This window comes from Phoxinus phoxinus, assembly GCF_949152265.1.
Source record: "Phoxinus phoxinus genome assembly, chromosome: 19".
In the NCBI taxonomy this organism is placed as follows: domain Eukaryota; kingdom Metazoa; phylum Chordata; class Actinopteri; order Cypriniformes; family Leuciscidae; genus Phoxinus; species Phoxinus phoxinus.
In genome coordinates this window covers 4,247,933-4,266,791 of record NC_136894.1, presented here as the reverse complement: position 1 = coordinate 4,266,791, position 18,859 = coordinate 4,247,933, and the positions used below count along the sequence as shown (strand labels likewise).

At 37.1% G+C, this 18,859-nt stretch overlaps 1 protein-coding gene across 2 annotated transcripts; it reads left to right on the top strand.

Moving 5' to 3' along the window:
• The first annotated feature begins 17 nt into the window (after positions 1-17).
• On the top strand, positions 18-16,124 carry ago2 (argonaute RISC catalytic component 2). Of its 2 annotated transcripts, XM_079589749.1 has the most exons (21): positions 18-258; positions 1,932-1,970; positions 2,729-2,761; positions 3,453-3,633; positions 3,726-3,846; positions 4,010-4,191; positions 4,294-4,430; positions 4,515-4,649; positions 4,733-4,820; positions 4,974-5,121; positions 5,217-5,336; positions 5,420-5,542; positions 5,656-5,789; positions 6,203-6,387; positions 6,474-6,633; positions 9,120-9,210; positions 9,387-9,581; positions 9,674-9,808; positions 10,105-10,206; positions 10,427-10,626; positions 12,052-16,124. In XM_079589749.1, the coding sequence occupies exons 1-21, from the start codon at positions 234-236 to the stop codon at positions 12,158-12,160; spliced, it is 2,643 nt and encodes an 880-aa protein (XP_079445875.1). In that variant the 5' UTR covers positions 18-233; the 3' UTR covers positions 12,161-16,124. The 2 variants fall into 2 exon arrangements, with proteins under 2 accessions (XP_079445875.1, XP_079445876.1); XM_079589750.1 differs by lacking the exon at positions 2,729-2,761 and having other exon boundaries at positions 44-258; positions 12,052-14,966.
• Positions 16,125-18,859: the final 2,735 nt, after the last annotated feature.

The following is an 18,859-nucleotide window of genomic DNA, read 5'->3' as shown; positions in this document are numbered from 1 at the left end:
GTGTGTGAGTGAGTGTCGGGTAAATAGGCGCTCGTGCTGTGATGGGGGGATGGGGCCACTCAGAGCTCTCGTGCTCCACTAACTCAGCGCGCTCATTAATCTCAGTTTTCTCCTGTATATCGATGCTGTTTTAAAATAAAAATCATCGTTCCAGTTACCGCATGTGTTACGTGGCAACAGAAGAGCAAAAAGTGTCGGCCTGCGATTGAATTTTGGTGCAGAAAGCGTTTAAAATGTATCCCATTGGAGCAGCTGGTGGTGAGTATTATTATGATTAGCGAGCGTGCTAGCGAGGAGATGCTAGCTGAATAAGTGTGGTGTTTTTGACGATAATAAAATATGTAATTTAGTGGCGTTCGGTTGTACATGACGTCGATGTTCAAATTAATTTTTAGCTTATACTAATGAAGTGTTGTTTTTCATCTCTGTCGAGGGTTTGTTTTGTAGGCCCATTGTTATTGTTAGCCTGCTAGCTAAGCTTGTTGACCTGCTGGCTTTTGAATTACAGCAGCTGGTTAAAATGTAATGTACGTCAATCTTAAAACGGTAATATGGCGTACGTTGTAAATATTTTAGGTTTGGGAGATATAAAAGTAACTTAGTTTAACGTTATAGGTTTTAGTCTAGTGCTAATTGTTGTATGTGAATTGAACGTTGGTTGCTTGGCACCAGTTTGACTTTCCCCAGTTAAGAAGATAACGTTAGATGAAAGTTTCTAACTAAAGTTCTAACGTTAGTCGATAACGTTACATACACAATTAATTATTCCGTATGTTTCAGGTCTATTTGTAACGTTTTGTTATTTATTTGAAAAGTTGAGATGTTTAGCTAACTTATTTAGTTTAACTGTTAACTTCAATTAGGAATGTAAATTGTCATTAGAAAGGTTGGTTTGCTGTTTAATATATATAATTATCACTTTTCTTAAATAAAAAGTGTTGAGGACTTGAATGCTTTTCACACATTTTAAGAAAGAGGCATTCAAATTACAGAACTTTTTTGTCGTAAATTTAGTCAAACTCAGTTGGTTACACTTTACAATAAGGTACACATTGTCAACAATAGTTGCATTAAAGTAACAATGAACATTACTTTTACGGCATTTAATATTTTTCATTTATGTTATTTGAAAATATGGTATAGTTATTATAGTCCTAATATAGCCGTTTGAAGCAATCAATGGTTGAATTTGTTAACATTCGTTATTTTACTGTGAACTAACGTAAACAGTTGAATTTTTTTTTACTAAATGCTGATCAAATATATTGCTCTTTGTTAGTTTGTTAGTGAATGGGATTGCTTAGGTTTATGTAGTGACAAGTTTGTTTTATTGTATGTTTTAGACTTTTTCTGATATGCATGAAACATCTGAAATGGTGGTGATATAGAGAAAAGCCGTTGAAAAGACTTCCTGGTGTGTGTTTGGCAGGTTTTTAAGTTTCTTGTGTGGTGTTGGTGATAAGAAGGTAAAAGGCCTGTTAACAGCCCAGTGGGATGGGTTCACGCTCCTAGTATCTTCCTGCCGTGTTGTGTTTTTAGGGTTGATAAGACACTTCAGGGAATCTGTCAGCCAAAGACTTCAGATACCCACAACCTTCTTTCTTGTACATCAAAAGTTTTTTTGAGTTTTTAACATGGTTGCATTAACTTGACCTGTTTCTTCCCAAATCAACAAACCCTGTGTGACCCAATTTTATTGTAAGCTAGACTTTGTAATCAACTAAATCTGATGGATATTATTAGCTAAAATCAGCTGGTTTATTTCGATCTTGTATTCAAATTGTAATGTGTCATATTTGCTACTTGACTCTGCACATAAAATCTGTTTGCAAATAAAATGGCTGCATTTTCATGGTTTTACAAATGTTTCTGCACATGATCACCAATGTAGAGGTTTGTTTGAAATAAACCTGTTATTATGTCTTTTATAGCTCCTGAGCTGTGTCAGTCCTCGGGGTCAGATGTTTCTGGTAAGCAGCCCAGACTAAGCTGGCCAAGCCTAGCATATATTTTCAGTACTGTTTACCAAGTTGTCTTGAAGTGTTTAAATGAAAGGAAACTTGAAACTTAATGTACTGTTAAGAGCTTTGTTTTAACACACTAATTCTCTAAATATTGACTATTGCTTAGTATTTTTCATTTTCAGTTACTAACCTTCTAAATTAGGTTTATTACTTAAGTTATTCACCCAAAAATATGATGGGAAAAAAGTTTATAAACAGATCGTAAAACTAATCTATTTAAGAATTGAGCAGTTTAGTCCAAAATTTCTGAAGAGACTCGGTCGCTTTAAATGATGAACAGATTAACTTTAGGCTTTTGTTCACATATAAACATTTATTTGTTTGACGTGTGAGAACTAACATCATTGCTCAAACGTGCTTTGTAACACGAGAAAGAACCTCATTGGTTCTTCTCACAGGTCAAGTGAACATGCTTGAGCTTCTGTTTACCACAGCTGATGTGTTGAATGTTTATTTGTGAATAATGTTTTTTATATGCGAGTTGATGAATGTTTGTATGTGAATAAAAGCCTGAATTAAATCGGTTTATCATATTAAGTGACCGTGTCTCTTCAGAAAATCTTGACTGAACCGCTCAATTCATATAGATTCGTTTTACAATCTCTTTATGAACTTTGAGCGTCAAAGTGGTAGTTGTGTAGCTGTCAATGGAAGTACAGAAATCTCTCGGATTTCATTAAAATATCTTCATTTGTGTTTCGAAGATAAAAGTCTTACGGGTTTGGAACAACATGAAGGTGAGTAAATGTTGACATGAGTTTTCATTTTTGGGTGAACTATCCCTTTAAACAATATCACATCTGCAAAAGTGCAGTTGTACTGAACATCAGCACGGCTGTAATTCGGCACGAGACCACAGGTAAGCATGGAGGGTCTGTGCTGATATTCAGTACAACAGCGACTATGACATTGCTTTTCAATACAGTTAAACAAACAAGAAGTTAATAGCAAGTGACTTACATTTCAAACTAAAGTTGGCCAGTTTGCATATGAAAATAAATATATTATGGTGGGGGGCTTGAGTTTATATGGCGCAGCAGAGCTCTAATATTCTTATCTAAATGTTTGTGTGGGACTAATTAATGGAATAAAGTTGCTCACTGAACTAATTAATGGGATAAAGTTGCTCATTGAACTAAAAATGGCCATTACTAGCTTGAAATAATTGACCTGGTAAAATAAAAAAGATAAATAAAATCATGGAAACTTAATGTTTGTTTAATTTGTACATTGTTTGTGAAGGTTTTTTTCTAAAGCATGTAGAAAATGTTTTTTCATTATTTTTCATTATTTATTGTGTGTGTGTGTGTGTGTGTGTGTTTTAAAGTGCATTAAAAAGTCTAGTGTTTGTAAAAGTATTCCCTAAATTTCTTTTGTTCCCTTTTAAGTACATTGGGAAAAAAAACTGTTTTTGTACGTGTGCCGCAGCTCCTGTGTCTCCTCCACCACCAGAGTATGTCTTCAAACCACCTCAACGGCCAGACTTTGGCACAATGGGTAGGACAATCAAGCTTCAGGCTAACTTCTTTGAAATGGAAATACCCAAGTTGGAGGTGTACCATTATGACATAGACATCAAGCCTGAGAAATGCCCACGGAGAGTTAACCGGTAACATCTTCAACTGAAATTTCAAACTTCAATTTGAACTGATTGTTTGTTTGGCAGGACATTTATATGTACTTGTTTTGTTGTTTTTCTAGTGAAATTGTTGAGCACATGGTCCAGCACTTTAAGACGCAGATCTTTGGAGATCGAAAGCCTGTGTATGATGGAAGGAAGAATCTCTACACTGCCATGCCTTTACCCATTGGAAGAGACAAAGTATGTACTATTAAAATCTTTGTACTGAACCAAAAGACCCGTACCGAATACATGCACAGTTTAAACCCTAATGTTGAATGTTTTACTCTTACTCTGTACCTTCTCAAAATGCAAAATCTTATGGAGTGTCACAGCATACTGATGTCCCAAACTGCTCTTTTAGGTGGAGCTGGAGGTCACAATTCCAGGGGAGGGAAAAGACAGGAGCTTTAAAGTAGCTATAAAGTGGGTGTCATGTGTGAGTCTGCAAGCTCTACATGAAGCACTGTCTGGGCGGCTACCAAACATCCCCTTTGAGACCATTCAGGCTCTGGACGTTGTCATGAGACATTTGCCCTCTATGAGGTTAATGGCTATATTATATTGACCCTGTTCCATATATCCCCATTAGAGGGAGCCTCATGCTTCATCCTTCTGCATCCTTTTACAATGTATTGTTGTCTACAGGTACACCCCAGTCGGACGTTCGTTCTTTACTCCGTCTGAGGGCTGCTCAAACCCCCTCGGCGGAGGAAGAGAAGTTTGGTTTGGTTTCCATCAGTCTGTTCGGCCATCCCTCTGGAAAATGATGCTCAACATTGATGGTGCATGTGAACTGACATTAGCAGTTGGATTTTTTTTTTTAATGTTTTTGCACTGCTAATATTTATGTAAAATGTGTTTTTTAGTGTCCGCCACTGCATTTTACAAAGCTCAACCTGTGATTGAGTTCATGTGTGAGGTTTTGGATTTTAAAAGCATCGAAGAGCAACAGAAGCCCTTAACAGATTCCCAGAGAGTGAAGTTTACTAAGGAGATCAAAGGTAATTTATTACATTGATTGGTGACAGAGACTTTTTATGGAATTAAATTTTGTGATAATCTATACTTTGAATTTGTTTTACAGGTCTGAAGGTTGAAATAACTCACTGTGGACAGATGAAGAGGAAGTACAGGGTGTGTAATGTGACTAGGAGACCAGCAAGCCATCAAACGTAAGATCTTTCACATTTGCAAAAAATTTTTAATTTAAACTTTCATTAAATGGTTATAGCTCTTTCTGTATGAATGCCATTACATTTATATTCCTCATTGAGATGATGCTGTTAAAGGTCGATGCTTTTTAAATGTATTTTGCTTGTCTCAAGGTTCCCCTTGCAGCAAGAGAATGGTCAGACCATTGAATGCACTGTCGCGCAGTACTTCAAGGATAAGTACAAATTGGTGCTGCGATACCCACATCTCCCATGTTTACAAGTTGGTCAGGAGCAGAAACACACCTACCTTCCACTGGAGGTTGGTCAAGACCACATCTTACAATACTTTTTTTCCCCTTCTCTCTGATGCCTGTCTCTGAATGTCATTATCCTTTCTTTTTCTTTTTTATCCAGGTCTGTAACATAGTAGCTGGACAGAGATGCATAAAGAAACTGACAGACAATCAGACCTCCACTATGATACGTGCCACAGCCAGGTCTGCGCCTGACCGTCAGGATGAGATTAGCAAACTGGTATGTGATCCGCAAACTCTGTTCTTTTGCAGTCTCCTAAATCTCATTCACACCTCATGAGATATTTCATTCGTTTGTGACAGATGAGAAGTGCCAACTTCAACACTGATCCTTATGTGCGTGAGTTTGGAGTCATGGTAAGAGACGAGATGACTGAGGTCAATGGTCGGGTCCTTCAGGCACCTTCGATTCTCTACGGTGGAAGGGTAGGAACCTGTTCTGGTCAACTAAACTTAACAATTATTCTGCTGACCTTTTTGGTTAAATCCCAATCGGGGCGTGTCTGCCTAATTTGGTCATGTATCTCTGGCTATTTCAGAACAAAGCAATAGCAACCCCAGTCCAGGGTGTGTGGGACATGAGGAACAAGCAGTTCCACACGGGGATTGAGATCAAAGTGTGGGCTATTGCCTGCTTTGCCCCACAGAGGCAGTGTACAGAACTCCTCCTGAAGTAAGTCCGCTTTGACTGGAATTTGTATTTGATTTAATTATTTAAGAAAGCCATACAAACCCATGTGGTTCTCAACCAGGGGACCTCGACACAATTTCAATGGGGCAGCATGATCACCAAAAATTATTTAAAACGAAATGTGTTAATTTAAGCTAAAACAGCTAGCTGTAAGATTAAAATTTGTAAAGATTAGAAAAGATTAAAATTTGTAAAGATTAAAAAAAAAATTCTACTGTAAATTGTTCCCTTAACAACTGACTACTTTTATTATTTAAATAACCAGGGATTTAATGATCTTGGACAACCTGGAGATGATGACATTTTAAAAATAGCCTTTAAATATCGTCTCTGACAGTGGCGTGAAGAAGGTTGAGACCCTCTGCCTAGTCTAATCCTTTACTTGTTTTCTCTAGGGCGTTCACTGACCAGCTTCGTAAAATCTCTCGTGATGCTGGGATGCCCATTCAGGGCCAGCCTTGTTTTTGCAAGTATGCCCAGGGAGCAGACAGTGTGGAGCCCATGTTCAAACACCTCAAGTACACTTACCAAGGCTTACAGTTGGTGGTGGTTATCCTACCCGGGAAGACCCCTGTTTATGGTAATTTACCTCCTCTCTGTTTCTTCAGTGTTTATGTTTGCAGTGTTTTTTAGGGTGTATCCCTCTAAACACTGTAATTCTCATAGCTGAGGTGAAGCGTGTTGGAGACACTGTTCTTGGCATGGCCACGCAGTGTGTCCAGGTGAAGAATGTACAGAAGACCACACCTCAGACCCTTTCCAACCTCTGCCTCAAGATTAATGTCAAACTGGGTGGAGTCAACAACATTCTTCTTCCACAGGGCAGGTGAGGGCAGCTTTTCCAAAAGCCTTTGACATGTGGAATGCTTAAGGCACTTTTCTGAGTCTTTGTCTGACTGTCCGTTAAGTCCTGTGCTGCTTTCCCATGAAACTTAAAGTCCCTGTAAAGGCAATTCAAAAAAAAAAAAAAAAAATCTAAACGCATTATAAATGTTAGAAATGTATTGCTAAAACACATTACAAAGACTGTGAACGGTGAAGTACTGAATTGTGGAGTTAAACCGTTAAACAGTTTTTCACCGTTGCTGTGTTCAGGATTTTTTGGTCTTCTGTCGATGACGCACTGGGGCCACTGGTGCTGGCCTCTCCCCTAACAATATAGCACATTCGCATCAGTTCGCCACTCAATCACGACTCACTGTTAGTAGTACTATTAGTTACTACAGCCTACAGTTTGCTAGCTAGCTATGCCTTCGTCACTGAAATGCGTATTACCTGGATGCGATCACTTACAAAACAGATCGGTGTCATTATTTAAATTTCCGAAAAACGACCATATCAAGAAGAGGTGGATTAATTTTGTAAAGAGACACCTTGATGGAGAGCTGAGGATCACCACCAATTCATCAAATGTGTAAAATCATTTTACACAGGATAGTTTTATAAACTTTCGTCAGAGACAACTGGGATTCACTGGTAATCCGCTGTTACAGTGAATGTGGCCGATCCGAGTATCTCCCGCCTCGGCATTCATCCTCCTGTCCCGCGAGTGGGCGTGGTTTCAGCGCAGCCAGCGGACACGCCCCCAGCGCTTGAGAGCAGACACATTTTTTTTCAAGATTTTGATAGCTTATTTTATTTACTTGGTGAAATTTATTTACAAATCAAATTTGGCTGGGTGGCTAATAATACACTTTTCTGTGGTGTGACAAACTCAGAACTAGGGATGCACCGAAATGAAATTATTGGCCGAAGCCGAAGCCGAATAATAATGAAATGCTTGGCCGAAGGCCGAATACCGAACGCGGTGTTTCGCATTTTTTCCATTTATTTTGCCAATTTTTTCACCATTACAATAATTAAATAGTAAAAATTTCTATTTTGTGTTGCTTTTCAGAGAAATAAATCAAATAACAAAAATACAATTTCAAAATATTTATTTAACACTGAACATTTTTTTAACATTCCAGCAGATATTATACAAACAAAGCACAATATAACTTAAAATAAATAAATTAGTAATTTCTAAGAAGTCAGCCACAGATGGAGTGGGTGTCCTAAGACTGGGAGGAGCTACTTTCCTTTTCGCTGCTGCTGTTGCCGTAGCCGCCGCCGTGTCTTTCTCGTACTCTGCATGATGTTCGGGGTGTCTTGATTTTAAGTGATAAATTAAACTTGAAGTGCTGTACGTTTTTGCAGATGCACCCCCTCTGGACAATTCAGCAGAACAGTGTCTGCAAACGGCCGTTTTTGCCTCTTTCTCTGACACTTTAAAGTGCTTCCACACTGCTGACATGTTTGCTGCATAAAGCGCGCGCCTCTCACTCTACGTGGGTTACTATTTGATCGCGTCATTAAAAACGGCATTGTTCGGCAAAATTTATTCGGCCTTTTTACTTATTCGGCCGAACACCGAAAGTGCTTTTTTGGCTATTTTCGGCCGAATAATTTCGGTTGCCGAACATTCGGTGCATCCCTACTCAGAACACATACTTAATTTTGACTTTACAGGGACTTTAAAGATCACTCAAAAATTAAAATTATTTACTCACTCTCAAGTCGTTCCGAACCCATGAAATTGGCTTAATCTTTTTGGGAAACAAATTAAGATATTTTTAATGAAACCTGAATGGTTTCTGTCCCTCCATTGAAAGTCCAGGTAACCAAAACTTAGAAGATCCAAAAAAATAATTAAAATGTTGTAAAACGAATCCATATGAATGAAGTGGTTTAATCCAAATCTTGTGAAGAGGTACAATCACTTTATATGATGAACAGATTTAATTTAGGCTTTCATTTAAATCTAAGAAGTGAACGACACACATATAAAGCACATCGCAGTTGGTAAACATTGAAGCTCAAACAGGTGTGCGTGATGTATGAGAACAAATAAGAGGCTTATTTTAGCCCATGACGCATTACCAAATTAAATTATTCATTATATAAAATGTTTATATCTCTTCAAGACTTTGATTAAACCACTCGATTCATGCTGATTCGTTCGACAAAACTTTAATGACTTTTTTGGATCACATAAAGTGATTGTTAAAAGGTTTATTTTATGAACTCTTCATGACTGTTTTGGTTTCCTGTACTTTCAATGGAGGGACAGAAACCACTCAGGTTTCATTAAAAAAAAAAAAAAAAAAAAATATATATCTTAATTGTAAATTCTGAAGATTTACCAAAGTCTTTTGGGTTCGGAATGACATGAGGGTGAAAAAAATTATGACTGAATCTTCCCTTGGGCAGAAAATACTTTTATTACTAAACTATTTTGCACTCCTTTATCATTGTTTTTTTTTTCTTTAGGCCCTTGGTGTTTCAGCAACCTGTCATCTTTCTGGGTGCAGATGTAACTCATCCACCAGCTGGAGATGGCAAGAAACCCTCAATTGCTGCTGTAAGACTGAGAAACCTGACAGCCTTAACATGACTGATTGTGCTCATTGCAGAGTGCCATGTAGCACTAATACCACAAGTGTGACCAGTATCAAATTCTGGTGCACAATTTTAAGCCAGGTCATATCCAGGTCATAGCCAGGTCAACCTTTTAACATCTTTTTTGGTGGCATTTAGGTTGTTGGCAGTATGGATGCCCACCCAAGTCGATACTGTGCCACGGTTCGGGTGCAACAGCACCGTCAGGACATCATTCAGGATCTGGCCACCATGGTGAGAGAGCTGCTCATCCAGTTCTACAAATCCACACGCTTCAAACCAACACGCATAATCTACTACAGAGATGGCATCTCGGAGGGCCAGTTCAACCAAGTGAGCTGCAGACCTACACCTTTTTCCAACACTTAAATGTGTGCTGCTGACACATTTAATTTAATCTTCATTATCCTTTTTTGACCATGCAGGTTCTACAGCATGAACTGCTGGCCATCCGGGAGGCCTGCATCAAGCTGGAGAAAGATTATCAACCAGGAATCACCTTTGTAGTAGTGCAGAAGAGACACCACACCAGGCTCTTCTGCATGGACAGGAATGAACGGGTTGGTTATTGCACAGGCACAATTTGTATGATTGCAAGCAGTGATTTTAAGCAAACTCCCTTCATTGAAAGTATATAAGTTATTCTTTATATACAAAAGTATATATAAATGTGGTTATTGCAAACATCTTGTGAAGTAAATGGTAAAGCATTAGTTTCAATATTTTGCTCTACATGCACATCTCCTTGAACAAATTGTTTGTAAAACAGCACAAACCTTTTTTGACTTTTTTATTGTTTAATGTTTTTAATGTCTTTTTTAAAATTTGCCTTTCAAATTGACTGTTTATATTCAAGGTCGGAAAGAGTGGCAACATCCCTGCTGGCACCACAGTTGACACCAAAATTACTCACCCATCTGAGTTTGACTTTTATCTTTGCAGTCATGCCGGAATTCAGGTACCATTGAATATTTTAAATGGAATATCAATTAGAGGTCGATCAAGATTCCTCAAATTCTTTGACTTTTTTTATAATTTTAGTACTTATGAATGCTTTATATTCCTAGTTATCAGGTACTTTAAAGAGTAGAGGTTCATTTGCTTTAGTGTTGGCGAACATTATATTTGTCTAAGAGTGTGTGAGGTTTGTTAATTGCATAATTGGTGAATCTCCACAGGGAACCAGCAGGCCGTCTCACTATCACGTGCTGTGGGATGACAACCATTTCACCTCTGATGAGCTGCAGGTCCTCACATACCAGCTGTGCCACACCTACGTGCGCTGCACCCGCTCTGTTTCCATTCCTGCACCAGCCTATTACGCCCACCTGGTGGCTTTCCGTGCCCGTTACCACTTGGTTGACAAAGAACATGACAGGTACTGAATGAGTGAATGGCAGTTCATTGCAGAGTAATAACTAAGTTTTTTTTATAATTTTTTTGTCAAACTACATTGTCTAAGCTGTTGTTTTATTTAACTTATAACATGTAGAGCAGGCTATATAGCATTGTTGCCGGGTGGAAACCTTGTATGTCTAAAACAGCTACTTATCAGGTTGTGAAAAAAGCACTATTTAAAAAAATATATATATATACTCAACTCAACTTTATTTATAGAGCACTTTCAACACCAGAAGTGTTGCACCAGCAAAGTGATGTACAGAAAAAGATAAAATTCAAATAAAAAACAAAAACATAAAAACAATGCAAACATATGATATACAGTGCTACAAAGCATTTTCAAATGCTGAAGCAAACAAATAAGTTTTACGCGCACTCTGAAATACACCCAATGTAGGAGAAGATTTAACAGACAGAGAAAGGTCATTCCAGAGCCTAGGAGCAGCAACAGACAATTTCAAACGAGATCGCAGAACCATGAGGAGCAATTGATCATTTGATACAGATCTACTGGATTGAGAAAAAATTATTATACGTTGTGTTGTCAAAGTTAATATACCTTATATTATTAACATTTCACCAAAATCGAGCTCAAATTGACCATTTTTGACCTGCAAATGTAAAACATGTTTTCTCCATCATTAGAAAGGTGAAGAATCACATTACGTTTTCATCAACTTACAGGTTATAAAGTTTATTGTAGCTATGTGCGTATTTTTAATAGTATTTATTTTTTTTCTGTCAATTTGCCAAAATCTCATGTTATAAAAGATGAAGTGCTTCGCAAAGACTATTTAATTTTCTATGACTCAATGACAAATGCTAGAAGACATTCTTCCCTGCTCCTCAAATCTGTAAAACATTAGACTTTATATATATATATATATTTATTAGTGGTTCTGAAGTAAAGAAAATACAGTACTTATTCAAACAAACAGTTATTTTTTTTTACCCTTGAATTGATGGTCCAAAATGTCTTTGGCACTGCATTCACGATAGAGGGGGGTGGAGTTATGAGGTTTGAGGATCCAATGGAGTTAGGTTTAGTCACAAGCTCTTTTTAATGCTTTTCATTGTTTAAATATTTTCAAAACCCACAGAGAGACGTAAAAGTGACCAATAGTAATGATTTATGGGAAAAAAATATAAATGACGAGGTACTATGGAGAATACAAGGTTTCTCCCCGTTTGCGATGATAGCCTTGTTTGGTATACTTAAAAAAAAAAAAAAAAAAAAAAAATGCTCCATACAGTATGCTAAAGTAATTCTTAATGTTTTCAACTCAATGTGACTAATCTTTTATTTTTATATATATATAATTTAAAAAAAGCACCCTAGCTGTGCATTCATTATGCATTCCCACTAGGTCTGATTTTATGTGTTGTATCTGTTTTCTGGCAGTGCTGAAGGCAGTCACACATCAGGTCAGAGTAACGGCAGAGACCAGCAAGCCCTGGCCAAAGCTGTGCAGATCCACCAGGACACACTGCGCACCATGTACTTCGCCTGAACATAGCCAGAAACAAGCCCCACATCCTGAAAACAGCACGGTGTGTGTGTGTTTGTGTTTGCCTCATGAGAACCTTCAAATGGGGGAAAAAACAATAATCGCCATGCTGTTAGGTTTCCCATTGCCCATGTAGTCAATTACCAAACATCCTAAATATCCATGATTTTTAAAACTGTAACTTATTAATTTATCTCTTTTTTTTTTCTCCTTTAGTTTGGTGGGCATGATTGTGTATCTGTTGTGCATGTCAGATTTGAGGTTAACATGTTTACATAGTCAATCCAAAAATTCAGACTATTTTTACACTGAAAGTTACATTTGCATCCGGATGGGCTTGATTCAATACTATTGCCAAGGCTGGTGATGGAGACTGTTGAACAGTAGTTTTTACAAACTCATCAAATCAATGAATTCGGGTTAGTTTAGGATAACACAGATCAGGTTAAAGGGTTGTGGGGATGCAGTTTCCACAGCTAAATTATTTATCAGCAAGAGCAAGTGCACTGACCAGAAGAGGACTTCAGGACAAAAGTACTTATCCTGTTTTGTTTCATTTATTTGTGCTAATATGAATTTGTTGTTATCATGGTGTCATTTATTGTTTAGTCCAGGGCTCAGTCAACCTACTGTACCTGTCCGTGTCCGCCAATGGCATGATTAACGGAGTGCTATCATGTACTTGTGTCAGAAAATGTTAACACAGTGAGTGCAGAATCAAGAAAGCTTTTGGAAGTGAGAATGTAGGAATTGTTCTGACAATCAGTTTTCTGGCACTCTGCCGCTCATTTGAGGCTGGTTCTCATCAGTGACGCCCTCCGTTTACCTGTGACAGGGTTCTCGGTGCAGAAATATCTTTGTAATATTGATAATTGACCTGTCAAGTACTAATATTTTGGGACTCCAAGCATTTAGATTGAGATTATCTTGTACGTACTTTAAAATTCTGCTGCCATGAGCATTTCTCTGATTTGTCGGATGTGATTGTAATAACCTAACGTTTCGGTGGGTGGGTGTATGAGTTAAATTTCTTTCACATCAAAATTAGATCGCATTTCACTTTAAGCACCTATTCTGAAATTTTCATTTTGACATTGTCAAAAATATTCCCCACATCGGAACATGAGGCAGTTTTGTGCTGAATATTGGGGAATCTGGAGTTTGCTTGGTTCTGTGTGCGGTTTCCAACGGTGAAGTTTGACTGTACTATGCTGACTAGGTTTAAACGCTGTCGTCGCACTCCAGCTGACTTTACAGGCAATCGAAACTTTTAAAGATTAATACAGATATCAATTGCATTGTTCATAGAGACACGAGGTCAGTGAAAATTTCATACACATTTCGAATGCACCTTAGTTTTGTTTTTTGTTTTTTTTTATCTCTAGCTTATAACCATTTCCATGAGAATATTTCCAATCCCTTTTTAAAACTTTCTTTTTAGATATAAAGTGTGTACTTTTTTTTTTTTATTATTATTTTTTTTTAGGGAACCTTTTGTAGGATCACAGGGTTGGCAAGTGGTCATTAGCTTTTAATTGTTTAACGGAAAATTAACATTTATTTAGTGCGAATTGATCCAGACTTAGTTCAAATTGAAGCGCAATACATTGTACATGTGTTGGTGAACTGTTTTTGTGTAAACAGTCTTATGCCTTCTAAAGCATATCATGATGTGTAGTGATTGATCTAGTGAGTCTTGTTAGTTCATTAACTAAGATCACTTCCCCAAAATAATGTTTCAATTTTAACTTGAAATTCTTGGGAATTTTTAACCATCTTTTTCTAACTATGCATTCTTAGCCAAGAGATTTTAGTGGTATGTTTGTGTATATGAATTTAGAACATTTGTAATGTAGTCGTTTTCATGCTGGGTACTTTTAGTAGTGTAAATAGTGCAAACCCTGTACCCACTGTAGCAGTATTAGCTTACAAAATACTCTATTTTTATTATCAACAATTGGATGTTCTTTATATGGCTCTCAATTATTCCTGTTAGCCGAACAAGATTACATATGTACTTGTAGTTAATGTCCTACCATAACTGAAGCACAATAGGACATTATAATTGTAGGTGCTAGAGTTTATTCTTGAGACTACCATTTTTTTATACGTCTTGTTTAACTTCAACTTTTAAACAAGGATCATAGACTGGTCAGAGAGCTTAATGGGTATGTTTGGTTTTCGATCTGGTGAAATCTATGACATTTGACCCTGACATTTTTTGCCATTTTCTAAACCCAACAGACTGTGTATAAGGGGCATTTTAATTTATCTTCAAATACTTGATTAGAGTTATGATATTGTTTGGCGCTGGTCTCATAACTCGTGAAAGTAGATGCACTTTGAAGAGCAATGGACACAGACCCCTAGTTCCAGTGTTTATCTGGATCATAAGTACGCTATCTGGGTGCAGTTGTGTGGAAATGACTAGATGTCCTACCTCTTGTTACCTGTAACTTGTATTATGGTAACATTACCGCACTGGTCATTTCCTCATAATTGCATGAGTGGGGAACGTTGTCTTTTCGTCCCTCTGAAAGTGAAAGTGGCAGATGTCACAAATCTATTCATATTTGTTCAGAGGCCATACCTGCTGCCATTTAGCCTAGATTATTTAGCATTGCTATTGTTTTGTTATGGTAGTTGAGCTATGTATTCAAAGCTAGAGTTGAGTGCTGCAAGTTTCAGATGTCATACATTTGATGTTTCATAAGTCAGACATGAATCCAAAAGAATATTTATATATATGCTTTCAGTGAATAAATAGCTTAATGCTTTACATGTGTGGCATAAGCTATACAAATGTTCATAAATATATAGTGTGAATTCCAGTTTTTATCATTTTCTGTCCTTTTTCAATTGCAGCGCATTGTCGCTTTATCCGTGTACTCATTTGAATGTGTCACTTAGCTTTTTTGTGTTTTTCTTTACAACTTTAGGTTTGAATAATAGTATTTATCATTTAGCATTAGAAATATGAGGTGAAATCATTTCTCAAACTACTACTACTTAGATTTTTTTTTTTTTTTTTTAGAAACCGTTCTTTTCGTCCTCATGACCTGCTTTAGTTAGATGTTTGCAGAAGTTACTGAGTTTTTAGTATTTTAACCTTTTCAAAATCAGCACCTTAGTCAAAGGTCTACAACATATGCAATTTCTCAAATATGAAATATGAGATGTTTTTGCACTATATCAGAAGAGGTGTTACTAATTTGCATGCTGGTGAACAGATTTGTAATGTTAGAGAGAAGAACCATCATTTTTAGACTAGTCTTGGCCTTGTTTCACATTGGCATTAATCTATTAATAGTTAACAGACGTGAGAAGGTCTTGAGTTCTTACACTATGCAAAAACTCATTTCCATTCTGAGCAGCCACTGTTTTTATAAATGGGGTCAAATTGTTTTATTTTATTTTTATTTTTTGTCTGTTAAATCTGTCAGGCATACCAAATTTTTCTCTTTTTTTCCACTTCACTACACAATCAACTGACTTTTTTTAATGATGCCATAAGGAATCTGATGCAAATGTTTGATGATAAATAATTCCGTTCAAATATTGTGAATGCAAATGTAATAGAGGCCAAGGATGAATGAAGTTTTGTAGAGACCCATCGCGTTAATCTATGCCGCAGCATCCGTTTCAGATTTTAAGAGGCGCACACAGTGTTAACTGAAAATTGAAACGGTGCCTCAATTTCCCTGGAAGCTTTGAATTATCTACCAATGTTATGACATTAACATTTAATGGATGTCTCTTGTGTCATCATTTCTAGAGTATTGACTCTTGCTGCTTTAGTGAAGCTTGTATATTGCTTGGCGATTGCGAAGTCTTTCCAGCTCTGTGTGGGGTTACAGTGTCCACATGCCTCTTCGCTTTACATGTTATGCTTTGAATAAAACTAGTCAGTTTAGCTTTGATTCATAGTTTGCGCCCCTAACAACTTCAAATTGTATTAGTGTCAGACAAAAAAAAAAACGTCTCATCAAAAGAATTGTGCCCCCCACCTTGATGATCAGAGGTGGTCTTTTAAACTATAGAGATATATTGCTAATGTATTTGCATTAGAACTTTGCACTATAGTGTTTTTAAGCAGAAATGTAAGCCTCTCTTTACATACCGTGGTAGTTTTGCTTTTTAAATTCTTAAGGTGGCAAGTTTCAAAGATGCTACCTTAAGACCTGCTAAAACCATAAATATACAACTGAACAGTTTGAATGTACTTCATACACCTGCGTACTGGTAAAGAACATCCACATTACTTTCATCTGTTTGTTTTATGCATGCACGTTTAAAGCAGCATTGAATCGTTTGGCTTTTATTCATGCATATTTTTAACTGTATCTCACCTTTCATGGTTGTGATGTACTAGATTAACAGATATGGAGTGGCAACATTTGGGCAGTTGATTCAGAATACACACTGGCACAAAGATCCATGTATCGCTGACATTTGTGGTGCTGTACTGTAAACTGTGTGTACATAAGGCAAGGTGTTTCATGTTTTTTGCCGTGTATTGCTTGTATGTTTGCTAGAATTTCCAACTGAACTTTCATCCAAAGGGTTTTTGAGATATACAATAATACCCATGTTTGTATATCAACCCAATAAGCCAAATTCACTCACTCTTTTAAAGCCCTTTTGCTTTACCAGCAAACACTCTGTGGTGGTCCCGTAATCATGACAGTGATACTTGCTGAGCCTCGAGTCATTGTGTGCACAAACTAAACCTCAACTCAGATTCATTACAGGTCAGTTGCCATTCAGCTTGATGATTTATTGGGGCATGACGGCATTCGAGTGTTTCAGACTTTTTTGGATTTCTTCCTCCCTTCTAAGTTCAAAACTAGTTTTAAAACTAGTCTAAAATGACCAAAATTTAAGCTTGTTGTGTGAGGGATAATAAAGATCTCTAAGTATTCTGTTAAAAAAAGAGCACACTTCCATTAGTTCATTACATGCTAATGTTATTTATATAAATATGAGCATGCATGTATAATAATTAAAATAGGGTCTGAGACTGATTTATTGGAATAATTGAGAGCTTCATGACCTGGCTTTTTAAACCAACTTTGAAAAACTACCTCAATAGTGTCAGGTGCTATCATTAAAATATCCCTTATACATATGTATATGTGCTCATGACAAAGAACAATAATTGTGACCAAACAACACAAGCCTATACTGTGTATTAAGTGTTTAGTTTTGTTGTTTTTTTTTGTTTTGTTTTTAAGCAACTTCTTTTTTTTTGTAATGGTGGATCAACATGAGGGATGTTTCAGCATGTAACAAATTCGCAGGGGACCAAAATGAATATGATCTGAAAAGTTTCCCTTTTTAAAATGTAGTGATAAATACTCATCAGCTTTTAGAGGACTTGATTAAAATCATTTTGACTGAATTGGTGCTGGAACAAACAGCTAGGAAGAAAGTTCAGGCCAAGATTATTGCCAAAACATGGTGGTTGATTTGGTCTTTCTGGATATCGCCTGAGTTGATCTGATATGTGGCAGTGTCATCCCCATGTCCATCACTAGCATTGTGCCATATTATGGAGAACATACTTGACAAGAAGCGTCCAGTGACCACTGCTTTGTGTTTAATGTATGTTCGGGGGGAAACTGACAGGATTTTCCTATGGAAGCCGCTTGTCAACCTGTGTCAAATGGCAATGTAATCATCGTGGAGATTTACTGTCTTTGGAGTGCTAGGATTATACTTGATTCTACAACTTGATTTATATATCCAGTATTGCAATAACTCAATAAATCCTGATCCGTTTGATGAAAGTCCCGCGACGAGTCTGCGATAAGCTATTTGTATTTAAGGATTAACATGTAAGACTTTGGAGTGCCGTTGATGCGTATTTACCTTGCTATATTTTATGAAGGGAATTCAGTTTTGATTTGACGTCTCTCAAACTCTGATTAAGGATGTTTAGCATCCGAAATACACTGGCATTTGAGTTTCTTGAGGGATAAATATTAAGGTACAAAAGGTTGAATGGAAATCAATCAAGTTTCTTGTTTTTCTTCGGTGAGCTTAAAAAACGTCCAGTGTTTTTCTCGTGTACGTGTGCCTTTTCAAAATCTCTCCCGCCCCTGATTGAGGGACTATCCTTTTAATTTGATACTCCGCTCCACATTGAATAATTTGTACATTTATCATGCAACCTTGAGTGAATGCTGCATAGAATCAGTATTTGTATTTTGCACTTTCTAAGCAGTTTTAAAGGATGCCCTGTTGTAATTGGGCACACAGACTAAGACTATTTAAGACGAGGTATTTTCTGCTACAATAGGAATTCTGAGAAACCATGACTTGTTGGTCTTTTCGAAAAAGTGTATAGATGTGAAGTACCTCATAAGCCTGATAAATGCTGCATAACTTCATTTATTGTTCTTTTGTGAACCTCATTTTTCGAACAGTTTCCCCTAAAGGGAGGTTTGATGCCCGCGTGCTCTGCAAGCACCTTCAGAATTACGTGATTTACCAGAGCCGCTATTTAATAGATTACCAGTGATGCACATCAAATGCAATTCTGACTGATACAATTCTGACGTGATACAATGTCACCCAAGCCTCTAGCTCAGTTGATCTTGACTATTGGATGGTGACGTCTTGCAGTCAAAAGTTACAGTTGACTCAGGAATTGCCATTAAGGGCTGTATCTGCTATTGCCTCTCGTCCCCAATCCCCTCA

Coding starts and splice junctions, on each gene's coding strand:
- ago2 (XM_079589749.1), top strand. CDS start 234: ATGTATCCCATTGGAGCAGCTGGTG. Junction 2,762..3,452: donor GGGTTTGGAACAACATGAAG/GTGAGTAAATGT, acceptor CGTGTGCCGCAG/CTCCTGTGTCTCCTCCACCA. Junction 3,634..3,725: donor TGCCCACGGAGAGTTAACCG/GTAACATCTTCA, acceptor TTGTTTTTCTAG/TGAAATTGTTGAGCACATGG.